We start from the raw sequence: 24350 nt of genomic DNA on the forward strand, positions 1-24350 counted from the left end.
CCCTCCGTGGTGCATCAGCTCCCTGACTCAGCTGCTTGTTCGCTGCTCTCAGCCACCAAAATGGAGCAAAATCAAGCCCGATGGGGCTTCACAGGTCACCGGCACTCGCCTGCCCAGGGAATTCAATGCAAATCGCTCTCCAGATTAGCTGCAGGATGAGCGCAGCGTCTCAGTCCGTTCAGCGGGAGGTGAGGGCTCGCTGCAGAGGACACCGTGCAAATCCCACAGCACAAATAGGAGGGAAGGAGAGAGGAGCCGTTATCTGCATTTCAGAGAGGGAGCAAGCTGCCGTAACAGGTTCAATTACAAAGCATGTGCTTGACTTTGAAGTCAAGGGGCTGATGTTCGGCCGTCAGTGTCTTCCCCCGCTGGCACCAGTACAGCTCTGATGCTCTTGCAGAGGTTGTGGCGCGTTGCTGGGGACGGGTGGGAGCCAGGAGTTGCCTTCCAAAGAGCAGGGAGCGTGCAGTTTAAGCCTTTCCTTGATTCATGTGATTTTCTTTTACGTCCTGTAATTTCAGAGTAAATGAGGGCTGGATGCAATTACCGCAGGTGCTTATTTTGCCATGGCAGGGCTTCGTGCATTCACTCTGCCCTTTTACTGCCGTGGTGCTGAGGTACTTCAGACATAAAACTTGGGCACTGACAAACCTGTGATTGTATTCCCACCCTATTCTCCCTTCTCTGAAAGCACAATTGGATGTAGGTGGGCAGTGAGCAATGCCACAGCAGGAGAGCAGCAGGCTCCCTCCCTGCTTTCATTCCTTTCAAGTCTGCAGGTTGGCTTCCCGGGGGGGCCGGGGGCAAAGCCGCACGCTCGTGTCCAGGCTCCCGAGCTCCTGGAAGATGGAGGCACTCTGGGCTTGGCACCACCGGCTTTATTAAGCTGTAGGACCAGATGTGAGATTGGGATAAGGCCGCTGCCATGTGCGGACACAAGTTCTCCCTTCAGCCCGGAGGAGCCTGCGGGAGGAGGTCGCTCCCAGGCTCGGCTGTGGTGGTGGATCCCCCCAGGAGAGGAGCAGGGATGGTGCTTCGGGGACCCACTGGCTGCAGGGACGGAGGTTTTTTCAATCCTGTGCCGGGGATGCTGCACGCAGCCTTGGGATGTGCTGCCAGGCAGGGGGGAACCCTTGCTCCGAGCTGGGGAGCGGTGACTGGGATCCTGTGGGATCGATGGAGCTGATTTTCCACGGAGCAGCCCGTTGTGTCTGAGCTGATCCAGGGGCTTTGCAGCTAATCTTACTTTTATTGAGAACAGTCAAGTGCACATGAAAGCCTTGTTGTTTTGGTTTTGGGGGTGGTGTTTGTAGTTTGGGTTTGGTTTTTTTTAACTCTGCCATTTTGCTTTCTAGTTATATCCTGTGGCAACCCAGGAACCCCCAGCAATGCAAGGGTTATATTTAACGACGGCCTGGTTTTCTCCAGTTCCATTATCTATCAGTGCCGGGAAGGCTATTACTCCACAGGATTGCTGAGCAGGCACTGCACGGTGAACGGGACGTGGACTGGGACCAGTCCGGAGTGTACAGGTGAGTGCTGGGATGGATTCCTGGAAGATGAGATGAACGATGCTGCCAGGCTCTGGGGCCGGGCTGGCAGGGCGTGTTGGGTGCTCACTGTAGATGTGCACGCGTGTGCTGTGCTGAGGAACTCGGCTGCACTGTCCAGCAGCAGTCGCCCAGCCCGCGATCTCTGCGAGTACCTGATGGAAAACTCTTGCTTTGGGTTTGTTTTTCTCCAGTTGGATGAAGGGAGCTCTGTAATAACTTTCAGGAGTGGATGTCAGCCGGCCCAGAGGGGGTCTCTGGGGCTGCCTCTGAACGTGAATGTTCCTGCCAGTGTGCCGGCTCCGGGCTGGGGGTGGGCAGAGCCCCAGCTCAGCAGCCCGCAGTGAATGTGTTGTGTTTCCTCCCGGCTCCCACCCGCAGGTGCCTGCAGCAGGAATGGGGATGGTGGCAAACGTGGTCTTACATAAGAGACAGTAACTGGGGTAATGAGAGGAGGGGGTGCCGTGGGCGAACTGTCTTCCAGCTAGCCCAGATTTGACCCAGGTTTTCTTTAATGTTTAATGTGTGTTAATACTTCTTCTTGCAAGGTCTTAATGTGCTGTTAAGATCACTGCTCACTCCACCGAGTAGCAGCAGAGTTTGCTCCAGGTGCTGTAGCCCAGCCTGCTCCATAGCTAGTGCCGCTCTCCAACCCCTCTGCGCTACCAGTGCTCCCTTCTCCGTGGTCAGGGATTACATCCTGCATTGAAAAATGCTGAGGACCATCCAGTTTGTCGTTATTGCAGCTCCAGAAGTGTGAGACCAAGGGATGGTCATCCAGAAACGCATCTTCCTTTTTCTTTGGCAGTGATCAACTGCGGTGACCCCGGTGTGCCAGCCAACGGCGTTCGGCTGGGCAGTGATTTTACCTACAACAAAACGGTGGTGTTCCAGTGCACGCCTGGGTACATGATGGAGTCAGACAGGGCATCTTCTCTAACCTGCACGAAAGACCGAACCTGGAATGGCACCAAACCTGCCTGCAAGGGTAAGACTGGTTGCTGTAAATATTGGAGGGTGCCAGTTTTACAGGCGACAAACTTTGGGTAACTTGTGACAAGGTAATAGGCAGCAGCTGCTGCGTGGTGCCTGGAGCCCACCGGGGAGTTTCTCGGCCCTATCATTCAATCTGTCCCCTGTGTTTATGGCACTTGTGCAATTTTATCAACATAGCATGAACACCTTGCTGTCTTTAGGTCTATCAATCATCACAATACGCCTGGGAGGGAGGCAATTGCTAATATCCCTATAGTAGAGAAGGAAGAGTGAAGCACAGAGAGTAAAGTGACTTACTCTTCACAAAACCCCAGATCAAACTCCAATGAAATACTGTGTTTTTCAAGCACACGCTTTTTGGCATCATCTAGAAGTGTGAAAAATGTTTCTTCCAACTCCTTTCATTATTTCTCAGTTCTGAGATTGCCTCTGTAGTTCAGAGATAGGAATGAGAAATAACAGAGCAGTGGCAGGACAGGCTGGATCTCTTCTGCGAGGGTTTTACTCACCCACCAAGTGCAGATAAGGCTTTTGCAGCAGCATCTGTGTACTTCTGTAGCAATCTGGAAAATTCACCTGTCATGATTCTGATATAAATGCAGACCACACAGCAACTTCCAGACACACTCCAGTTCCTTCAGAGGCTGTGAAGAGCAACTCTTACACTCCTCTTTCATTCTCTCCACTGAGCTAATGTTGCAGGAATAATACAGAGTGTGGCCAGTCTCATTTGGAGGCCAGGCTGATTTACGTGAGCTTAGCATCTTTCCCAGTGCTCCCCTGAGCTAAAAAGCAAAGCGCTGCAAAAATGTCATGTTAAAACACCCTAGGGTGGATGAAATACAGACTGGTTGTTGATTCAACTGCTAATCTGAAACTCAGCCAGGTTGTCCAAAATGTATGAATCTTTCAGGGAATCTCAGATGAGTTTTCACACTGAGTCAGGCTGGATTCTTACCTGTGGCTGGAAGTGAACACCGACTCAGAAATCTGACTTTGAGATTTGCTTAACTCCAAGCTTCAAAGTAAAATCCTGGGGTGCACAACTGTACACCCAGCTGGAAGAGTTTGTACAGCCCCCTGCCAGGCCAGTCCCAGGAGATGCTCTGTGAGAGCAGAGTATAACTTTGATCCTACGTGAATTTGCTTGTTAATGGAAATAACTGTGCTGAGCAGTCGAGAGAACTGAGCGTGCTTCTGTTTTTCCTTCAGCTATCGTCTGTAAATCCCCCCAAGCCATCCCCAACGGGAAAGTCGTGGGCTCCGATTTCAGCTGGGGCTCCAGCGTGAGCTATGCCTGCCTCGAGGGGTACCAGCTCTCCCTGCCCGCCGTGCTGACCTGCGAGGGGAACGGGACGTGGAGCGGGGAGATCCCCCAGTGCTTCCGTGAGTAGGCACCCATCTCCCTCTGCACGGGTGAGTTGGGTGGAGGACTGTGATTAAAACCCAGTTGTTTGATGCTCTCTCTGCAACATCTCTGGTCTCCATGTAGCTGATTTTAGTGTCAACTCTGCCTTGCCTGGCAATATCATAGAGGGTACGGATGGGCCGTTCTCAGTAGGTGGGAAGTTAAATACCTGGTTGCTGTGCTTCCTGCCCCTAAGCCCGAGGGAAGTTTTATGTTAACTGGAGTCAGTGGGAGTTTTACGTGCCAGGAGAAAAGCATGATGATGCTCAGAGTGCCTGTAGCCAAAAGTCTGAATGTTCTCCTCACCTCCGACAGCAGCCAAATTGCTGGGAGTCTTGGTTTGCCACTTCTGTAACTAGGAGGCAGTAGTGGCCATGGGGAGATGGTCACTCACTCCACCTCTTAACAGAAATGTAAGGTCACGTTTGCAACAAGCTTGAAGATCTGGCATGTTCCTGTCCACCAGGCAGCTTTAAAACTGGCTACTTGTCTGTGTGTCTCACCACTGAGTCTTCTGCAGTCAGGGCTCATGAATCTGCCAACAACTATAGGAAAAAACCCTTTGGCAAAGGGCACCGTGTTGGTGCAGTGGAAGTTAGGAATGTTTTGTGAAGGCAGAGCTTTGGCTGGGTGGAAACCTGTGTGCTTGATACAATAGCTAATGCAAAAAATTAGTTAAATGCCTCATAATGATAAAGGCAGATTTGAGTTGCTTTTCTTGGCTGGATGGCTGGCAGCTGCACAATAGCCATTTTCGTATTAAATCATACAAAGCCCTCGCTGTGTTCCTTGCACCTTTCCCTGGATCTTGTATAATTAGTGGGCTTTCTGTGTGACATGGAACCATATAGCAATTTGACATTGTGGAATTAGAGATATGTTTTAAAGCTAAGCATGCTGTTAGGGGAAAAAAAGAAAAGGTGGAGGAGAAGTTGGAAGTTAATCAACAGCAATTGACAAAAAGACCATTATAAGGAAAGGAGCCAGCAACGCCTCCTGCCACTACTAATTCTCCAGTCAATCACAGAGTGTGGTGGCAGGGCGTGGTAAGGTTTGGGCCATTAATAGACCCGTCTTTAGCTTATTAACATTCCTTGCTCTTGAGGAGGTTCAGCGCGATGCAGTTGTCTCTTTGCCTGTTGCAGCCGTGTTCTGCGGTGACCCGGGGACACCCGCGCAAGGCAGGAGGGAGGACAGAGGCTTCACGTACCGCTCCTCCGTCTCCTTCTCCTGCTTAGCCCCGCTCGTGCTGGTGGGATCAGCCCGGAGGTTCTGCCAGTCCGATGGGACGTGGAGTGGGACCCAGCCCAGCTGCATCGGTAAGGGGAGACTCCGCCGTCCTCAAAGAGCTCTGAGGGGTCACCTTGCTTTTCCGTTTGTAGCAAAGTTGGTTTTCTTTTCTAGGTTCGCAGAAATTAGCACTTTGTTCCCCTGAAAATGGGAATGTGTAGGGATGATGCTTTTGGTTCATGCTTACCAGCTGGTGGTAAACAGCCCATCTCCTTCTCTTGGGGCTTGCTGCTTAGATTCAGCGCCTGTCCCCATCATTCCTGCCCTGATGGTGGTCAATACATGGTGTGTCCAAGGAAGATGATCTCCCCCGTTACTCCAGCCCAGCCTGCTGCTCTGTGGGGATGCATGGTATCATTATTGGGACTGAAAATGCCGTGTGACTGCAGAGAGCAGCCGTGGGTTGCTGTGGAGCAGAGTTCTTCTGCTACAGACACTGCAGCAAAACCGAGTGCTGCCTAAAGCGTGCACGTGAGAGCTCTTCTGTTCTCTGCTGCCTTTGAATTATGTCCAGGATGGCAGAATAGCAACTCCTAGAAGGATGAAGGTGCTGTATACAGAGATCAAAACCCTACAGATCGCTTTGCCTAGCTACACTGTTGGGATTCAGGCTGAAATTTCCACACGTTCCTCAGGTGCCCATTTTCTGGGACTTCCAGAACCCTTTGAAACCTCTGGGAAGTGTATAATCATAATTACTCACAGCTTTCTCTGCCTATTTAGAACTCTGGCTACATTCTTGAACTCTAGGGCTCCTGTGGTGATAAACCACACGGGCTGTGTGCTGTTACCGTGACTGTGCCTGGACACCACCATCATCACCTTATGGAGGCAGCTGGGGCAGAAACATGTCTCGGGCTGTTCTCCACCGTTTTCAGTCGTTCTACCTACATCTTAAATGCATCACCAGTTACTGTAATGTACAAATACTTGTGGCCTGAACCTCCAAGGTTCCTGTTGAGGTCACCAGGAGCTTTCAGATTTATTCAGATCTCGCCCATTTTTGAGGTGTGTTAGATTGCCGGCACCACAGACCCCCCAGATGCAGCCAGGAGACCAAGGCTCTGCCCTCCGCCCTCGCCATCCATCACCCGCTACCTCAGCCAGCGATGGGGCTCGCTCTTTATTTATTTCAGACACTGTGATTTATCTGGGGGCTCCCATGGAAACTGCGTCGGTGATAAATGACAGAAGCTCAGCAGAGCTGAATGATGGAAAATGGATGAGCTTGTGTGCCACCGCCCCGAGTCGGGCGCGTTTTGGGTCCCAGAGTGCTGCTGGTTGGTTTGTGTTGCAATAGTTGGGGATTTAAGGAACTAAAAGATCCATGGGTTTTTCCTTGTTTCTGTGTTCCTTCTGTAGCAAAAGATTTCTGTCTCGTTGCAGAGGTACAGCATGATCTTTCTGTGTGGAGAGCAGGGGAAGGCAGAGCTCTGACGTGGCTTCCCCCAACACTCCCTTAAACGCTGCCTCTGTTCTTTGCCTTCCAGACCCCAGCCTCACGACGTGCGCAGACCCCGGCGTCCCTCTCTTCGGGATGCAGAACAACTCCCAGGGCTACCAGGTACGGTCCCGGCAGCAGGGTCCCCTCCGCTGTGCCCTGATACTCGCTGTGGTTAGTCCGTGTGTGAGTCCTGACGTGGATTAATGTGTCTTCCCATGAGCAGGACATCCCGGCGTGCTCCCTTAGACCTCGGAGTGCATTTGCACAGGATTAACTAGCAATGCATTAGTTATTGCATTAATTACAGTGCCAATTAATAGTTATTAGTGTAATTAGTATTCACATTGGAGGCATAATTTCCATTAATTTTCAGACCAAACTCTGTAGGAGGTTTTCTTAGTCTCAGCTCCTGTACAGTGTGAAATCAGTGGAAAGGAGAGAAAAAAACAAAGCGATTCCCCGGGGTGCTCCATCTCCAGCCCCCGCTGCCGTCCCTGCGGGTGCCCGGTCCCTGCTGTGACAGAGCTGGGCGCAGGGCTGGGATAGTTGATTCCATGTTAATTACTTATCTTAATCCTGGATTTTAATGAATTAATTCTAGTTTTTAATTAATACCGAGACACCGTAAGTCTGACTTTTGTGAGGGTTGCCAGGCTGAGAGCTGCACGCCGTGGTGGAGCCGCCTCAGGTGCCCACGCAGGGGCTGAGGTGGCTGGAGCAGAGTGTCACAGGGAAATAGTGCCTTTGGATGTGGTACCCAGGGGACCACAGCAGCCAGCTGAGAGAGTCCAGGGGCGACTGTGTGATAAAACCGGCTGCTAAGTCAGCAAGGAGGTGGCCCACATGGTGCAGCCTTGCTAGGGAGGACGAGGAACGTGCTCAAAGCTCTACTTGGTGATTTTATTCCAGCAGATTCTGGTTTTAAAGCAAATCCAGTTGCACTAACGGGGCTCACAGCTACAGGGTATTTGTTGATACTGGTTATATTGCATATCCCTTGTGGCAAAAATTTCAGCCCTTTCTAACAGCACCTATATTTGATGCTGGCTTTGGGTATATTTAAAAGGCGAAGCAGCCTTGCCTCTGTCCCTAAGAGAAGCAACAGTTAAAGGCTGCAGTTTTCCAGGGCTCTGAGAGCTTTCTCCACACCAGATCTGGCAGGGGGTGAGGGCAGAAAGCAGGTGACTGCCCTGTCCAGCGTCTAGAAGATGGAAAATCATTGAAGTACTTTTGTATTACAAGCACGGGTGAATCCCGTCACCCTGGAAAGTTAGTGGTTTATCTCCCGTTCCAACAGGTGGGAAGCATCATCTTTTTCAAGTGCCAGAAGGGATACCTGCTGCAGGGCTCCACCACCAGGACCTGCCTCCCCAACCTGACGTGGAGCGGCGTGCAGCCCGACTGCGTCCGTAAGTCTCGGGAGAGGTTTTGGCAGAGGAAACCGGTGCCTTTAACCGTGCTGTTGCCTTGTGTTGCTGTGCTTCACCGTGTGAACTGCTGGCTCTGAAGAGCTGGTAATTTGGGGGAGAGCTCTGAGAAAACATGTTCTTGAAGAAAAGGGACATCACGCAATCACTTGTCTCCTGTCGTGACTTTACCAGCAGCCACTTCTGATTTCAGATAGGATTTTTTACTTGTCCCTTCCTCAGAGACATAGTTTCAGGTGAGACACTGTTCTGTGCTTCTGAAACCACATTTGATGGCTGAGATGTGAGCTCGCACTCCAGGGACCGAGGTTAACGTTTAGCCAGGAGGGCTCTCCGGCAGTGCGGCGTTTCTCCTCATCTTTAATAACGTGTTGCTCTTTCTTTTAAGCTGTCCATCATCTCTTCCCTGCTACACCAGAAAGAGTTTAATTTAGTGTATTTAAGCGGTAATATCCATCATGGCCTCTGTATCAAGCTTTTTCCTCTCCCTTGTGAGGTGGTTTATTGGAGAGGTATTTCCCCACTAACGAGCGCTGTAGGTGCTTGTTCTGCGAGCAGCCCAACCGAGGCACCACCTTTAAAAACCAGACACCCAGCATCAGCGAGTTGCTCGGGAAGGAGCTGCCCTTCCCTGCTGCTCGCCTGGGCGGTGGGAGCGTGTCCCCAAATTCACATGCTTCTCCGTGCTGAGGTGATGAAGGCTGCAGGGATGCAGCAGCAGCTATGGCTGGATGTGGGATTTTCCTAGACGTGGGATTTTTCCTGGATGTGGGATTTTTTTTTGTGCTAGGTACATCGAAAAGAACATGGTTTTGGCTTACTTGTGCCAGTGAGGACTACTGAGTTGTTGCCTTCAGGCTTTGTGTAAAGCTTTCTCTGTCTGCCGTGCAGAGCTGGGTGCAGTTACTGCTGCTGAGTGCGGGGCTGTGGGGCTCTCAGACCACGCGAGTTCGCGTTAGTCTTTCAGCTTTCTGGGCTTTATATTTCATCCTCTGTAAAATGAGGATGAAGATAATACCTCATGAAGGCTGCCAAGGACTTGTTTTCATTCATGAGTGGTTTGAGAGCTACAGAAAGGGCAAATTTACAGCATGGGTGAGAGCGAGCTTCCCGGCTCTGTGATTTAGTCATTTTGTGTCGTAACTTCTCAAGGAAAGTGGTGACACATTTACAACAGGACCTGATAGAGCGGTGTGGGCACACGCTCTGGTGGCAGGGAGCTGGACAAGCTCAGCTTCGATTTCTGAGGGCCAAATCCTGGAAGTTATCGAGCAATTATAGGAATTTATGACTATTGCACACTTCTGAGGGCTTCCTGTCTGATCCTACGGACAGGTAGGTGCAAATTATTAGTAGGATACTGGCCCCACAAAGAGAGATTATGCAAAACCAGAGCTGTAATGCACTCACTGTAAGCTTAGCTTACCAGGTCCTGATGCCCTGTAAAGGCAGTTTTGGGCCTACAGATAGACCTGGAACACGGTGCTGGGGTCAGAGTTAAAGGAAGGAGGAAGGTGTCTTCAGCATCATTGTTTTGACTTTTTTCCCCTCAAAAGGTGGGGAGTAGCAGAGCCTGGTTTTCAGTTCATGGAAGCTGGAACCAAGTGAAGGATCCCCTGAGAGCTTTAGCCAAGAAAGAGGGGGCATGCGTTGTCTCCCTCGGTGGGCAGAGAAAGCTTTTCTGAAAAAACCTCTTCTAAGGGGTTTCTGTCCCTGCTGACATTGTGGTGTCACTCCTCTGCCTTTCTGTGGACGCTGGGTGCTGTCTCTCATCTCGGTTTGCCTTGTGCTTTCCAGCTCACCACTGTAAGCAGCCAGAGACCCCATCCCACGCCAACGTTGGTGCTCTGGATTTGCCATCTCTGGGCTACACCTTGATCTATTCCTGCCAGAGCGGGTACTATCTCACCGGAGGATCTGAGCATCGAACCTGCAAAGCAGACGGCAGCTGGACAGGAAAACCACCTATTTGCCTCGGTAAAAGCTCTGAGCAGCGTCGCCCTGGTCCTGTGTTTGCCTGCGCCTCTGCAGAGCAGAGGAGGCAGCGATTCTCCGAGACCTGTGTTTGCGTGGCTGAGCTGGCTGTAGGAGACCACAGCTCTCACAGGGTCCTGTGCAGGTCCCCAGGGAGAGGCAGCTGGGGGATTGTCTGCCCGATAGTTTGGATCTAGAAGCATCTGCGCAAGATAAAGGTTGTTCTTCACCTCACCCACCTTTTACCTTCCTGAGCCTTAGATCAGGAACACGTAATGGTCTAATCTTGCAGTGGAGCTGTGTGGCTCTCATGGAGCGTGGCAGCTCTCTGGACACTCGGGTTTGGAGCAGGTGGCAGGGGAGGACAGTAGGTGAAAGCTTTGTGCTGTCTCAATGGGCTGGGCAGGAGCCCGTCCAAAGCCCTTGTACGCGGGGCGCGCAGCCACGTTAGGTGTGTGGGCAGTGCCAGGCTGTCCTCTGTAGCACTGGCACAGCAGAAAGGTCTCAGCAGTCCTGGCTGGTGCGATATTCACGGCTGTGCTTTGCCCCTCTCTTCCAGCTGACGTCCGCCCCAGCGGAAGGCCGATTGGCACCGCGCGGGACCCGCCGCTCGCCAAGCTGTCAGGTATTAGACCTGGACCCTACCAGGTCCTTCCCCAGGGCAGCCAGAGACGCGTCTGTTCCTTGCAGGTCTTGAAACTGCTGGGCTGGTGAAAGCAGCCCGCGTGCTCCCTCCTGTTCGTTCATGCTTCGCTGCAGAACGGGCAGGAGCCTGAAGGGAGGCGGGCACCAACACCCACTGCCCTCCCCAGGGCACTCCGGAGATTTGAGTCCTTGAGGATGTTTTACATTAGAGCTTTTTTAAGAAAAATGGGGCTTGTTGGCTTTTTTTGAAGAAGTTAATTTGGGGGTGGGTTGGTTTTTAAAACTTCAGTGACATTTTTTGTCAAAACAACAAAATTAAAGTCATCAGCTTGTTTGTTCTCTTCTCGTTGGCTTTGTGTACTCAGTGATGATAATACAGAGAGTGGGTGGGATTTGAGTTATTTAAATATGTATTTGTGAATTCAAAGAAAGAGATTTGCTCTATTTTGATTTCTGAAAAATGGAAATAAGTGGCAATGTGCTTGTTTTCCTGCATCCCCAATTGCTGTGGTTTCTAGTGCCTGCTGATGTGTTCGCGAGGAATTCCCTTTGGAAAGGCTCCTATGAATACATGGGGAAGAAGCAGCCCGCGATGCTGTCTGTCACCAGCTTCGACCCTGCCACTGGTAAAGTCAATGCCACTTTGATAGACCACAGCGGCGTGGAGCTCCAGGTGTCTGGTAAGGGAGCTGGTGTGGCCACTGGTGGGGATTTACGCTTGTCAGAAGGGGCCTCAGGGAGCGAGGGGCAGCGTGCTCTGCTCTATCAGTGCTGATGTTCTGGTAGAGCTTTGCAGAACCACCCAGCTTTGAAGCCTCCGATCTTTGATCAGACCAAATCAAACAAAATCACGTACCTGAGTTTGCTTTGACTCTCCCTGAAAGGCAGCTCAGCCCAGTCCATCGTCCTTTCCCTTTGTGCTGGACAGATGGACTTGCAGTCCAAGACAAACAAGATTAAAAGTTGTGAGTGCCCCGTGTCCCTGCCCTCCGTGGAGCACCACGTTATTACTGATCCAGCAGCGTAACCTAAACATTAACAGCTGAGTCTTGTCCCATGTGCAAAATGTCTTTAATATCCTGGGGGTGGACGTGGGATTGTGTGTTTCCTGGTGCGTCCCACTGGTAGGGTTGGTAGGAGTTGTCCACTCTAAGATGATGAGGTGATTCCTCTGCTCTCTCAGGTAGAAAGTTAATTACTTCAAACTCAAAGAGAGTCATTGTGGTCTAGTGATTAAAAGCCACTTGTTTTTCAGGCGTTTACAAGAAGGAAGATGTGCACCTGCTTCTCCAGGTTTACCAGATAACGGGGCCAGTGGAGATCTTTGTCAACAAGTTCAAAAACGATAAATGGGCTCTAGATGGGCATGTAAGTGCACGGGCACCTCATACACAAAGTCCACCACACAACTCCTCCCGTTGCTATCACAACCCCAGCTTCTCTCTCGCTGAAGCTGAGGGGATAACTCCCATAGCTGGTGGCAAGGTGAGGCTGCTGTCCTCCAGTGACCTGCTTGCTTGAAGGGGACATAGGGCATTCTTCCGGCCCGCAAGGTAACGGTACATGACAGTTGGCTCTTCCATGCTCCCTTGCAGCTGTATGGTTTTTTATTGCTGTATGGTTTTACATCTGTAAGCCTTCAGACAACACTAAAGGAGAAACCAACATGATTAGTTCCATTTTAACGTTTTATATCTGTTAAACATCAAGCTAGAAGAGCTAATCTTCCCTTATGCAGTCAACTTTTTGCCCCAGTTTCTGTGTCTGGTAACTACCCATGCCCTTAAGAGATCCACTGGAGCTTAGAAGAAACATGCCTCTGATTGCCTGTGGCCAGTTGTAGCCCAGAGCCTTTGCTATCTCTGTTGAATGTGTTCTGTAGTTTATTGCAAACAAGATTTTTGTTTTCCTTCCTTTGAGATGTGTGAGTCTTAACAAGTTGTTGGGCAGTCAGACTTCTTAAAAAGTGCCACAATTTTCTGGGGAATTTAATCAAATTAATGCTATGCATGAACTTGAAAGAGCCTGTGACAAGACGGGTGCTAAAATCCCAGGGAAGCATTGAACATTAGTTCATCTGTTTTCTCTGCTCTCGTGTCATTGCAGGTCTCATCAGAGTCATCAAGCGGCACGTTTGTGTACCAGGGCTTTGTGCGTGGCAAAGGCTTCGGGCAGTTTGGCCTTCAGAGACTTGGTAACTTCCTCTGGTTACTGCTTTTCCCCTTGATTGCTAAAAGCTGGATTTTGGTGGTAGTGGAGGTTTTCAAACAGGGAACATTTCTCCTGTCCTTGGCTTTAATTTTCAACCCTGCTGGGCTGGATCTTTATAGCTGGTTTGGAACGATCAGGTTTAACCTAACCCTTTCCAGCTCCCCTCGTCACCTTTATGGAGAATCAGCTGCTCATTACTGCAGCCTTTGCAAGTCTCCCTTAAAGCTTAACTTTAAGCATCCAAGTTTGAGCATTTTAGTAAGATAAATTTATTTACATCTCTCTTTAATTGCAGTTCTAAATAAATGATGATGCTTAAGCTAGGCTAGATCTTCAAACCATTCTTCATGCAGCTCAGAAGCTTTTGATTACTTTTACAGCGACACTTGTAACCACCTTGTTCTGTTGTTGAAGATGTAACCCGTGACTCGAGCAAACCCCATTTCCCACAGCGGTGGTTGGAAATGTGTTTACTTCTGCTGTGTTTCAGACATCAGCATGATGGAAAATGATCCAGAATCAATAGGACACCATTTTGCATCAAACAGCAGTTCTGTGGCAGCTGCCATTCTTGTGCCTTTCATAGCCCTGATTATTGCAGGGTTTGTGCTTTATCTCTACAAACACAGGTGGGTTTTGGGAACGATGCTGGTAGGTGAAACAAAATCAGGGGGCTGACAGAAATCCCTGTGAGCTTGACTTTGAAAGCACTCCCCATAGACCTGGTTTCTCATTTAATTCAGAAGGTGAAAAAATAATGGAGTGAGCACGTGTGGAGTGGTGAGGGTGTTAGGAGAGAGTGTTGAAGGCTTTTATGACCATTAATAAGATTTGTAGCAACACTACATAGGATAAGGCAAAGCAGATTCCATACTTCAGTATTCAAGCTGGCTTTGCATATGTTGTAAATTAATTATTTCTCCTGATCAATGCACTGCTGTGGGAATGTTGCTGCGCTGCAAAGCATCGTGCAGACCAGCCTCTGCAGAGGGAACATGCTTAGGGCTATAGCAGAGCCCGGGGAGCTGCCTGTGCTACAAATCTGTAGTAAGATTTTTCTATAGAACCCTTCTGTCTTATCCCCAGGCATCTACCCTCTTCAAAGCAGCTTTTTCCTTTCCACTGACTTCTTGTCAGGGCTCTGCAGCAGGAGTAGCCGTGACCTCTCTGGATTTTCTCTCTGACATCCTGCAGGAGAAGACCAAAAGTCCCATTCAATGGCTACGCAGGCCATGAAAACACCAACGTCCGAGCAACCTTTGAAAATCCCATGTACGACCGAAACCTGCAGCCCACGGACATCATGGCCAACGAGACGGAGTTCACAGTGAGCACTGTGTGCACAGCTGTATAGCACCCGTCCCTCTGCGGTGAGTGGGCAGGGAGGGAGCGCGGGAGTGGGACAGTGCCTCGTGTTTGTTGCTTTTTAAGTGCTGTATCGAAGCAGTGGGCCAAAGGAGCACCCAGAGCAGTTCACGTTGCCCAGGAGATCTCTGCAAGACCCAAACCAGCATCCCCATCGCTGGGTGTCGGGTGCTCACTGCCAGTTGGGGCTCTTGGGGACCAGTGACAAAGCCAATCCCGATAGCCCTGTGATGAGAACAGTCGCCAGGTGAAGGAAAAAATGAGTGTCTAAGAGAGATCATTTGCTGTGTGACTCCAGACAGGGTATTTACACAGTGATTAGAGGAGGGTAGAGCAAGGGGTCTGAAAGTTTTACTGCACAGGCACAGAGGAGTAACTTAATGTTGTAAACAGAAGTACCCTGTGGACCTGAAGAGCCCTTCTAGACCGAAACATTCTTAGTTTGAGATAACGAAGCTATTGTGGACTTTCCCAGCATTTCTGTCTGTAATAACAAACTGTTACCTTCTCTCTGTCCCTTCCTTTCCCATTGGCCCAGATTCCTCCGGGGTCGGTGTCTAGTTGGATGATTGTGTTCCACCTCACTAGTCTCCATCCATTCCCCTCCCCGACTCCCTCCTCCCAACCTTGCTAAGGCTGTGGAGAAGCTGCTACACCTCGTTGGACTTTGCGTTAACTCCTGAGAGACTGCTGGGTTGTCCTCTGTCGTCCTCACCCACCCTGTCCATCCTGCCGTGGATAAGGAAGCCAACCAAAGGTCTGCTCTGGCCCAGCTCCTCTCTCCCACCCCGCTGGTGGGTCTCAGCCCAACATCAAGACCTGGGGAAGTGGAGGACCTGGGAGGCGAGGTGATGGGAAGGCTTTTACAACCAGCTCTTGGTTACGTGTTCCTGGAGGGAGCAGTGGGGTATGTGGGGTCCCACCATTCCCCCCCGCTTTTGGGAAGAGTGTGGACAGCAAAGAGGTGAAAGCAGGTTGTTCTGCACAAGGTGCTGACTGGGGTTAATGGAAAATACCAGTGTGGGACAGGATGAGCACTTGCTTTGTCTTTATTTGGTTTTTGTGGGTTATTTCTCTGTTGTTTTTTTCTAACCCAGGACTTTTGCGGAAAAAGATTTTTCAAATGGGACCTTTTCCATGAGAAAAGCAAAACTTTGCAAGCTTTTCCCCTCTTCTCCATATTTAATTTTCCTTTGGGCATTCTTGCTCGGTGTCTTCTACCCCATGTTCTTTTCAGGCAGCTCTCAGGGCTGGTCAGGAAACATCTCCCCATCTCTGGCCCTCTCCCAGCAGCTGCCGATGTTAGCCCTGTCCAAACACCCTGATCAGGAAATTGCTGACAGACACGAAGGGACAAAAACCTCTTTAAAAAGAACTCTAACAAATACTGATTTCCCCCCAATAGCATTCAAAAGCCTTTGCCCTTTCCGTACTGATCCTCCAAATGGCAATGCAATAAGAGTTTTAATTTCTATCTAAAGTTGTTCCCTTTATTTCCCAGGGGCAGAAGGCTTGCCTTGGCTTTCATCAGAGCAGATAAGGCGGCTTGACATTTTTCTTCCCTTATAAGAGAGCGATGCTTTTGTGCTGACACTGTCCTCCTCTAATAAAGAGGAGAGCTGCTCTTGTTGATTCGGGGTTTTGGTCTGTTTGGTTTGAGTCACCGTTTCTTAGGCCAGGCTGGAGTCAAGGAAGGCAACAGTGCCGTTTTACCGAGCGTAAGGCGAGTGACACAGAGCTGGTGTAGAGCAGCGTGCGTCAGGGAAGCAGCTGCTTCTTACAGAAGACTTGAAGGGAAAACAGAATTAAAACAAATGGGGGTGGTGTTTACATCCATGCTTGCATTTAAACGCTGGCTTTCCCCTACCCAATGTCAGCTGAGGTTTTGTCTAATGAAGACCACAGGGTAGTTTTTTTCTGGTTTGTTTATTCTTTTACTCTCTGTGTGTGCATAAATATATATTATTTTTTTTACTTCTGTCTCGTATTCAGCGCTCTTAGAGCAAGCAGCATTCTACAGCCTAATTGCTGAACAGCCAGCCTGCCAAAAAATGCCATCTCTGCTCCCCAAGGCACGCGAAGGTGCTCTGACCTGTTCCTGAGAGGTGGGTGCAGGCGCACGCGTGAGCCCGAGCCCTGATCCCGCAGGGGCAGAGGCCACACAGGCAGCTCAGGGCCGGTGCGGGGCCGTTCCAGAGCGTGTCCCGCAGCCAGGAGCGCTCCAGGCTCATGCCAAACACGCAGACCTGGCCAAGCTGTGGTGGCACTAGGGCCTGGGGCAGGGCACGTCTCTCCTCCGGGGCATCAGCCCAGTGGCTGCGGTGAGGGGCAGGGAGCTGCCTCCCCGTACGTGTGACGAGCCCAGGGCGTTCCCCCCGTTCCTTTGCCTGCGTCTGCAGGTAGAGAGCTAGTTCCTGCCTTCGGGTCTGCTCTCCTGGCCCACGTTTGATCCCAAACCTTCCGACCTAAACTGTTCTGTGGTTCGTGCCCTTGGCCAAACCCGCGGCCCGTTCTCCTGGCCCTTGTCCAGCCCCCGCGTGGGCCCGTGCGCAGCCCAGCCCAAGGTTCGCAGGCCCCGGTCCTGCGGGGTCCTGGCTCCTCGTGCAGTGCCCAAACCCCAAACCCCTCGCAGTGTCCCCCAGCAGAGCCTGAACCTCTCCAGGCTCCTGTCACTGAGCCCAAGAACAGCCTCTCCCGGCCGCGAAGGGTGCGGAGCCACGGGCACGCACCGATACCCCCACACACACACGGCATCAGCAGGGCCCACGGCTGCTTTCCTGACCCCTCTGAATCCCGCTCGACCCATGGAGTAGGCAGAAGCTTGTGTCAAGGTGTGTAAAATGAGCCTGAGATGTTTTAACACCGAGGCAGGGAGAAGGGAGGCTACACTTAAACCAGACTTGCTGCTTTCAGCCCATTCAGTACCATTTTCTGCTGTTGCCTGAGCAACAAAGAAAGTGGAGGGAGTGTTGTCCTATTTTTTTGTGCAAGCTGGCTGGGACCTGGTACATGACATTCTCCATTCTTGTGCCCAGAGGACTTGCATTATGATTAAAAAAAATTTAAAAAAAAAAATAAAAAAAGAAAAAATGAAAAAAAAAAGAAAAAGGAAAAAGAAAAAATCCCTCTTTTGTACAGAGATATATTTTTATGAATCAAAAGTTTGTACAGTTAAAAAACACAATGTAAATGTTTTTTCATTATTGTAGTAAACAGTAGTGGAAGATGAGCTTTTTTTTGTAAATGTAATAAAATGTATAAATATGGTTTACATAAAAGTGTAAATATGTAATCTATACATACACTTGGCTTGTCTGCAGTATATACAGTTTAATTTATCTGTCTCTGTATATGAGGCTTTTCATCGTGTCCAGGCATACTTTACTGAATTTGAAAGCTATTTTAAATTTTTGAATTAAAATAAAATATAAATTTTTGCATTGCTTTTCTTACATTTTTCCTGGTGCCTTTTTTTCCCTGAGCTGCCAAAGGTTTCTCCTAGGATCCTCTGGATGCCGATGTGCACGCACAGGCACACGCGTGTGCACGAGGACGGCGGGGATGCTCGGAAGCACGTCCCGCTCTCGCGAAGGCATCGTACGTGGCAGAGGACTCAGGCAAGACCAAACCCCCCTTCCTCACCTCCAGGCTTTTCCCCGTGCCGTGTCCCGGGAGGACAGCCCCGGTGCGGCCGCGGTCTGATCGCGGGGAGTTAACGGAGCTGGTAATCTATCTGCCATGCCTTTGGGTGCCCTCCTCCCTTCTCAAAGGGGGACTTTTTCGGGGGGTTTCAGCAGACTGTGCCGCGTGTCAGGCTGTGCTGGGGTTGGGGACAGCCGGTTCATGGCAGGATGAGCCTGAGCTGTGTTTTACTTTGGATTTTGGGGCAGCGGCAGCGTTCCGGTTGGATTTAAGGGGACACTGATGGAGGAAAGATGGTCACAACCTCTTGGAGCTCCACAGGGCTTTGCCAGTGGGTCATTGTTGGTCCTTTCTGCTTCTAGTTCCTGAGGGTGCCCTCGTTGTTTGGGTCCTTTGGGGACAGGGCTCTGGCCCTGGCTGTGGGCTCAGCTCATGGCTTTTGTGTGTTCAGAGCTGCTGTTAGAGGTGATAATTCTTCAGTTTCCAAGTGTTGCATTGCCACTGGGTCTTCTGCAAAGGGATTGAGTGTCCTCCTCAAGGTGCATCCTCTTGGGTTCTTGCTGGCGTCCTCAGCGTGCAAACAGGGTCTGTGGGGCTGCTCAGCCCTGGGTCCCACAGCACTAGGCAGGGCTGGATGTGTGGCAGGTCTCTGGTCGCTGCCCTGGTGCCCAGCAGTGTCGTAGGTAACCCCGTGGCCCTCTCCAGCCGCTCGGCCTAGATCAGCCAGTCGTGAAGGAAAATGAAGGTGGGTGGAAAAGCAAATGTCTCAACGGGAGAGGGCTGCAAAGCCCTCCCATCTCCCAGGGCTCCCAAATCCTCTGCAGACAGTCCCCTGAGAAATAAATAACATTTAAACCACGTTGACACATCTAACCCCTTCCAGCAGGTACTAATTTAGCCAGCACAATAAGCATTTACAGAGCTAATTAACAGCAATTTATATCAACGTTTTTGTAAATGAGTGATTAACTCTTCGGGGTGTCCCATACATCCAACCCAGCCGTGGCTCCGGTTCCCTGTGCTTTGTCACAGAACTTAGCCTGAAGAAAGAAAAAAATTACACTAATTGTTTTAACTAGATAAAGCAGCCACCGTGCCCCCCGTCTGGTTTTGCCTCCAGACTTGCTCCGCACAAGGAGGTTGTGGTGGTATTTATTTATATTATTAATTCTGCTGGCGCTGGGGGTCCTTAGATGTGCCTTGTGTGCCCACATCCCTGTCAGCATCCTGCTGCGTGAGCACCAGGGCAGGGCTCTTCCTCCTCGGTGCTGGGAGGAAGGAGGGAGCACCCCCAGCCATGCCGTGGTGGCACTGGTTGCGCTGCACAGCACTCGGCAGAGCACTGGGAAATGCGTTTGTCACTGGAGAAAGGAAGGTACCAAGTGAGGTGAGGAATGAAATGCTGGATAATGAAGTGCAGAGGCAAATCAGCAGGCACTGGAGGCTCGGAGGAGGGCTGGGGATGGGCTCCGGGTGCCAGGCGTCAGGGCTGAGGGTGGTCACGTAACGGGGGGTTTGGTGGGACTGAGGGCACACGTGGCTGTCCCATTCAAGTGCAGCAATAAAAACTTCTGTTCCCAGACCCAGGCAGCAGTAGAGCTGAGGAATAATTCACAAGGAATAACTCACAGCTGATTTATCTCCCTTTCTCTTTCAAGAGAATACCCAGCAGCAGGTTGCAGTTCCCTTTAATTCTCTTATTACTGAAAGGAGCTGACGAATATATTTAAGTCATGATCAGGTCTGGCTCTCTGCTAGATTCCGTTACCAGCTCTGTGTTAAGGAAACACGTGCTTTGCTGTGGCCGAGGCACGTTCCCTGGGTGCCGTTTCCATGCACTGACTGAACTGCTGCAAAACTACCCCCACTGCGAGGATCTCTGATGCACTGTGTGCAGAGAATGTTCAGTAAATCCATCTTGGTTCTTCGTGATGGTCAGAGTGAATTAATGTCTGTTTTCTTCCTAATTCAAATGGCTGTTCCTGAAAATGCATGTCAAGACCGGGATCATAAATGATTATGTGCAGAGGAACAGTGATGGGGTTTGATGCTCGACCCGCTGCCGTGCGTTTAGCCTGGCACATCGAGTTTCCCACTTGAAACACAAGATTTTCCACCTCCAGGACTGGGCTTTGGGCTCAGCGTGACTGTCCTTGTGAAGCTGATGGGTGCTGGGGGGGCAAGCGCTGGTCTCTGTCCAGTTCCCGAGCCACTTCCCTCTCCCCTCGCCAGCTTTAGCATCCAGACGCAGGCTCTGCCCGCTGCCTTTCCCAGTGAGGTGCCTCTGCCCAAACTACCCCCAGCCTTTCTGCCAAGAGCCATCCAAAGCCTAACGTGGGTCTGAAGACATCTCCCTCCACTGCAAACTGCATTTAAACAGCTGCATTTCCCAGTACCCCAGACTGGGCTTCTCACGCTTCATTAATTCACACAGACTTTTTAACTTCTTTTTTTTCCCCTTCCAAAAGCTGCTGGAGCTTATCAAGAGATGAAAGATTGAAGGACATGCATAATTAATGGACTGGCTTTATTCAAATAATTTAATTTTGCCATCACATCTGCATTCTGCAGGTATGGCTTTAATTCTTTATTTACAGAAGAGCGTGTCACAGTGCTTTGCCTGATTAACAGTTGAAAATTAAGGCTAGATGGGAGTGAGGGAGAAGGATGTGTCAATACAGTAATAAGAATATAAAGTAGCTTGATAAAAAAGGGAAAAGCAAAGAGTGCCTTCAGCTCGGCAAATCTATCTACTTTAATAGTCCTGGATCCCAGGGTGTTTCCAGGAGGATTTCCTGCCCCTCAAGACAGCTTAAGGGGTCCCGGGGAAGGAAGAAGGGTCCTTTATAGGCTGAAATTCCCCCTGCACCCTGGGCAAGCAGAGAGCGATGCCCACCCTCTCCTCTGCCCAGTACCAGGCTGGCAGAAGCCTGACGGGTCTGGGCAAACCCTGAGGCATCCCAGAAAGAAAGGCTGACTTGGTAAAAAGTTTTGCAGAGATCTTGTTATTAACGTTGAATTTAGAGAGCAGAACTGAGGCTCTGGGATCAATAGGAGCCGAGTTCTCTCATCACAAGCTCATATTTTCAACTTCTAGAAAGGAAAAGAAAAAGAATCCCCTGGTCAGCCCAGGCAAGCGCATTCGCCAGCAATTATCCAAGGCCCAATACTGATGCCAGCTGCAAGAGGCAGCTCTTCCCCTTGGCTCTGTTCCCAGCCCAGCACCGAGCAGAGGCACATCAAACCGGGCTGGCAGCAGAGAAGAAATAAGTAAAAAAAAAAAACTAAAGCAGCTACATCACGCCCAGTTCTGGGGTTGCTCCTGCTCAAGGGTTTGCACTGCCCCGAATCTTATCTTTCCAAGCTTGTCTTTGTTTTTTTTTTTTTAAGGTTTGGTGGTTTTGTTTTGCTAGTTTATACCCTAATGAGGATTTTTCAATAATAAATTGAAAAGCTGGGCAGGCTGGGGGGACAGGGGGGCCTTGTCAATAACTCACAGCACACGTACAAATGAAATGCCACTTTCTTTCCCCCCCCCCCTCTCTTTTTTTGGGCTTCCAAAGTCTGGAAAATGAATTATGCATTTTTCCCCCTAGCACTGAACTATAAATTCTCCTTTTAGTGCTCAGAACGTTGCTGAAGAAAAGAGGCGCCCCGGCTGCTGCGCCCCTCCTCCCTCCGAGGTGCAAAATCTCCGTTAAATAATGCAAAAACTTGTCATACTTGGGGCTTTTCACGTAGATGCAGATTTACTGTGGGTGCTGCTCATCTAACAGCCTCCTGTGATGGATTTTGTATCACTCATCTGTTCAGATGAGGGTGGGAGGAATTCGTACAACCTCAGCATCTTCCTAGGAGATAAAACCAAGCGCGCTCATCCCAAGGCCCCAGCGTAGCTCAAGGACATGCAGCGTAACCCACCGCTACCGAAGTCCTGCGAACTGCTTCTGGCTTTGCTGCCAGCTCTCTGCACCCCTTCAGCAGGTCCCTCACACCCCTTGCTTTCCCAGCCTCCCAAATAACTCTAGTAAGGGGCTTTGTCCCCCAAACCCGCTTCGAAGGCTCTTTACAGTCAGTTTTTCCATACCAACCTCTTCTACGGTTTTCACATCCCTGGCCAAGAGGTGCAAAACCCTGGGCAGCTACAAAACTTTAGAAAGATATTGAGCACGTTGTAACCTCACCCTCTTTTCCTAGTCTGGCCAGGTCAAGCTATAAATGAGAGGCTCGACATCCAGAGAAGCTGAATCCCGCAGCTCCGACCATCTCCACAGGAGTTAAAGCTTGACTGACCTCATGGCGGAGCAGCGTTACCTGGTTTTAGGCACCTTTCACAGCCAAGGTCACCTCACCGCCCCGCAAGGGAACGCGTAAGAGCGAGGAAAGCTGATCTGCAGCAGCTGTCTCGCAGCGACTGTGTGATCTCCATCCCTATTGCTACAGCCCCAGCAGACCGAGGGTTGCTCCCTGTCTCAGAAAGCTTTTTAATTTTAGCGTTATTATTTTATCACTGTCACCACGCCAGAAAAGCTGATTGTTTCCAACCTTCGGGAGAGGAGCCAAAGAGGGCGGCTGAGCTGTTTTCTGTAGGACATCCAGCTGTGAGAACGCAGCGAGGAGGGCTGAGCTCAGAGACTCAGCAATTTAGTCCTCCGGTGGGGTCATCACACTGGAAGTGACACCTTTGGGCAGAGGCACCTCACCTGGGAAAGGCAGCGGGCAGAGCCTGCGTCTGGATGCTAAAGCTGGCGAGGGGAGAGGGAAGTGTCTCGGGAACTGGACAGAGACCAGCGCTTGCCCCCCCAGCACCCATCAGCTTCACAAGGACAGTCACGCCGAGCCCAAAGTCCAGTCCTGGAGGTGGAAAATCTTGTGTTTCAACCGGGAAACTCGATGTGCCAGGCTAAACGCTCGGCAGCGGGTCGAGCATCAAACCCCATCACTGTTCCTCCACTGGAGTGGATGGGGTGGGTTGCTGACCTTGTCCCCAGTGCTGCCGTAGCCATGGGGGTGTATCCAGTCCTGCGTGCTCAGGCGGAGGGGTAAGTGTTTTAGGATGAGTTGTTTTCCACCCAAAGGCGTGAAGGATGACACCAGCTCATCACAGCTCCTGCTCCATCCAGCAGCCCAGCTGCCAGGACACACCACGCTGGGACCAGTGACTGCCTTCACCACAGCAGCCAGGTACCTCTCCAGCTCTCTGGTGTGTGTGCAGGCGTTTTCCCTTGCAGGTCTCGCTTGCCCACCCGTGGCACATCCAACACCATCCAAACAAGCCAACGAGCAGGAGCCAGTTCTGTCGCTGTGGCCTTGATCAGAGCAGATTAAGCAGCCCCAGCCAGCAATGAATCTTAGCTGAGCAGATAAAGCAGCAGGGAGACTACTGGAATTCTTGCTTATTGCCTTTCATATTAATTAGCACCAATTATACTCTGTTATTAAGAATGGAATGTTTGGCAAGGGAAATATTGCAGCTGAGGTTCCAGATATCAATATAGGAAGTTCCTGCACTTGGGAATCAAAATCAGGCATTGCAAAATAATTGTGTTATTTTGGCTGGTTTTGAGAGGGGCTGAGCCCCTCGGGCAGAGGAATCCCACCCAGGCCCGTCCCCAGCACGTAACGGGGCATCCTGCATCGTGAGGGATGGCAGCCCTCAGTCGCATCCCAGATCTGACTCCATCTCTCCTTAAAAACACCCAGTTACTCTCTCAGACTGATCCAAGAGGTTCTGGGGCATTAATTGCTGATGGGGACAGGATGTTATTCTATAGGACGGGATTTTTTCATATTCACATCCCTAGTACAACCAGAGAAGTACATCACTGGACCAGCAGAGCACAACACCCTTTTTCTCTGCACTGTTGTGCTTGGCTTCCCTGCCTTTGCTTCCTAACAGCATCCTTATTCATGCACCAGCTCGCACCCTGCCAACGCAGCGGCCTCCAATAAATATGCCAATAACAATCTGAAATCATCAGGTCGTGATGCCCTTGGACTGGCTTTATTGAGTGAGATGATTTGAAATATTCATATGCGATCGCTGTGCTGGTAGGAAAAAAAGAGTAATAGGATGGAAGGAGGCTATTAATGTTTGACAAACAGATTTACTTGGATGTAATCAAATTGCAACATATGCTTGGGGGGGAAAAATCAACAGTGTTAACGAATTGCAGCGCAGGCATGGTTGGTGGTGGCCAGCCCGTGACTGTGTTCTGTAGCAGTTTCTGCTGAAAGATGGCATTTATAGCTATCACGTTATCGCTTACAAAATTAAATGATGCTTTTTTGGTAATAGGCACAATAATTCTCTCTGCTTTGGCCATGAGGATAGCGCACATTTTGGACCAACGGGTTGGTGTTACGTGTTGTTTAGAGCACGGGACTGGGCTTTGGGG

The 24350-nt window shown here is 50.4% G+C and overlaps 1 protein-coding gene across 1 annotated transcript in view; it reads left to right on the top strand.

The window, feature by feature from the left end:
- CSMD2 (CUB and Sushi multiple domains 2) overlaps positions 1–14299 on the top strand; it is a 254428-nt gene extending 240129 nt beyond the window's left edge. Inside the window, 13 exon segments of the mRNA XM_068417612.1 lie at positions 1356–1532; positions 2359–2538; positions 3759–3932; positions 5100–5273; positions 6735–6808; positions 7986–8097; positions 9913–10092; positions 10649–10714; positions 11253–11414; positions 11990–12102; positions 12841–12928; positions 13436–13574; positions 14140–14299. Coding sequence (XP_068273713.1) covers positions 1356–1532; positions 2359–2538; positions 3759–3932; positions 5100–5273; positions 6735–6808; positions 7986–8097; positions 9913–10092; positions 10649–10714; positions 11253–11414; positions 11990–12102; positions 12841–12928; positions 13436–13574; positions 14140–14299 — 1799 coding nt within the window.
- Positions 14300–24350: the final 10051 nt, after the last annotated feature.

This window comes from Nyctibius grandis, chromosome 24 (assembly GCF_013368605.1).
Source record: "Nyctibius grandis isolate bNycGra1 chromosome 24, bNycGra1.pri, whole genome shotgun sequence".
Taxonomy (NCBI): domain Eukaryota; kingdom Metazoa; phylum Chordata; class Aves; order Nyctibiiformes; family Nyctibiidae; genus Nyctibius; species Nyctibius grandis.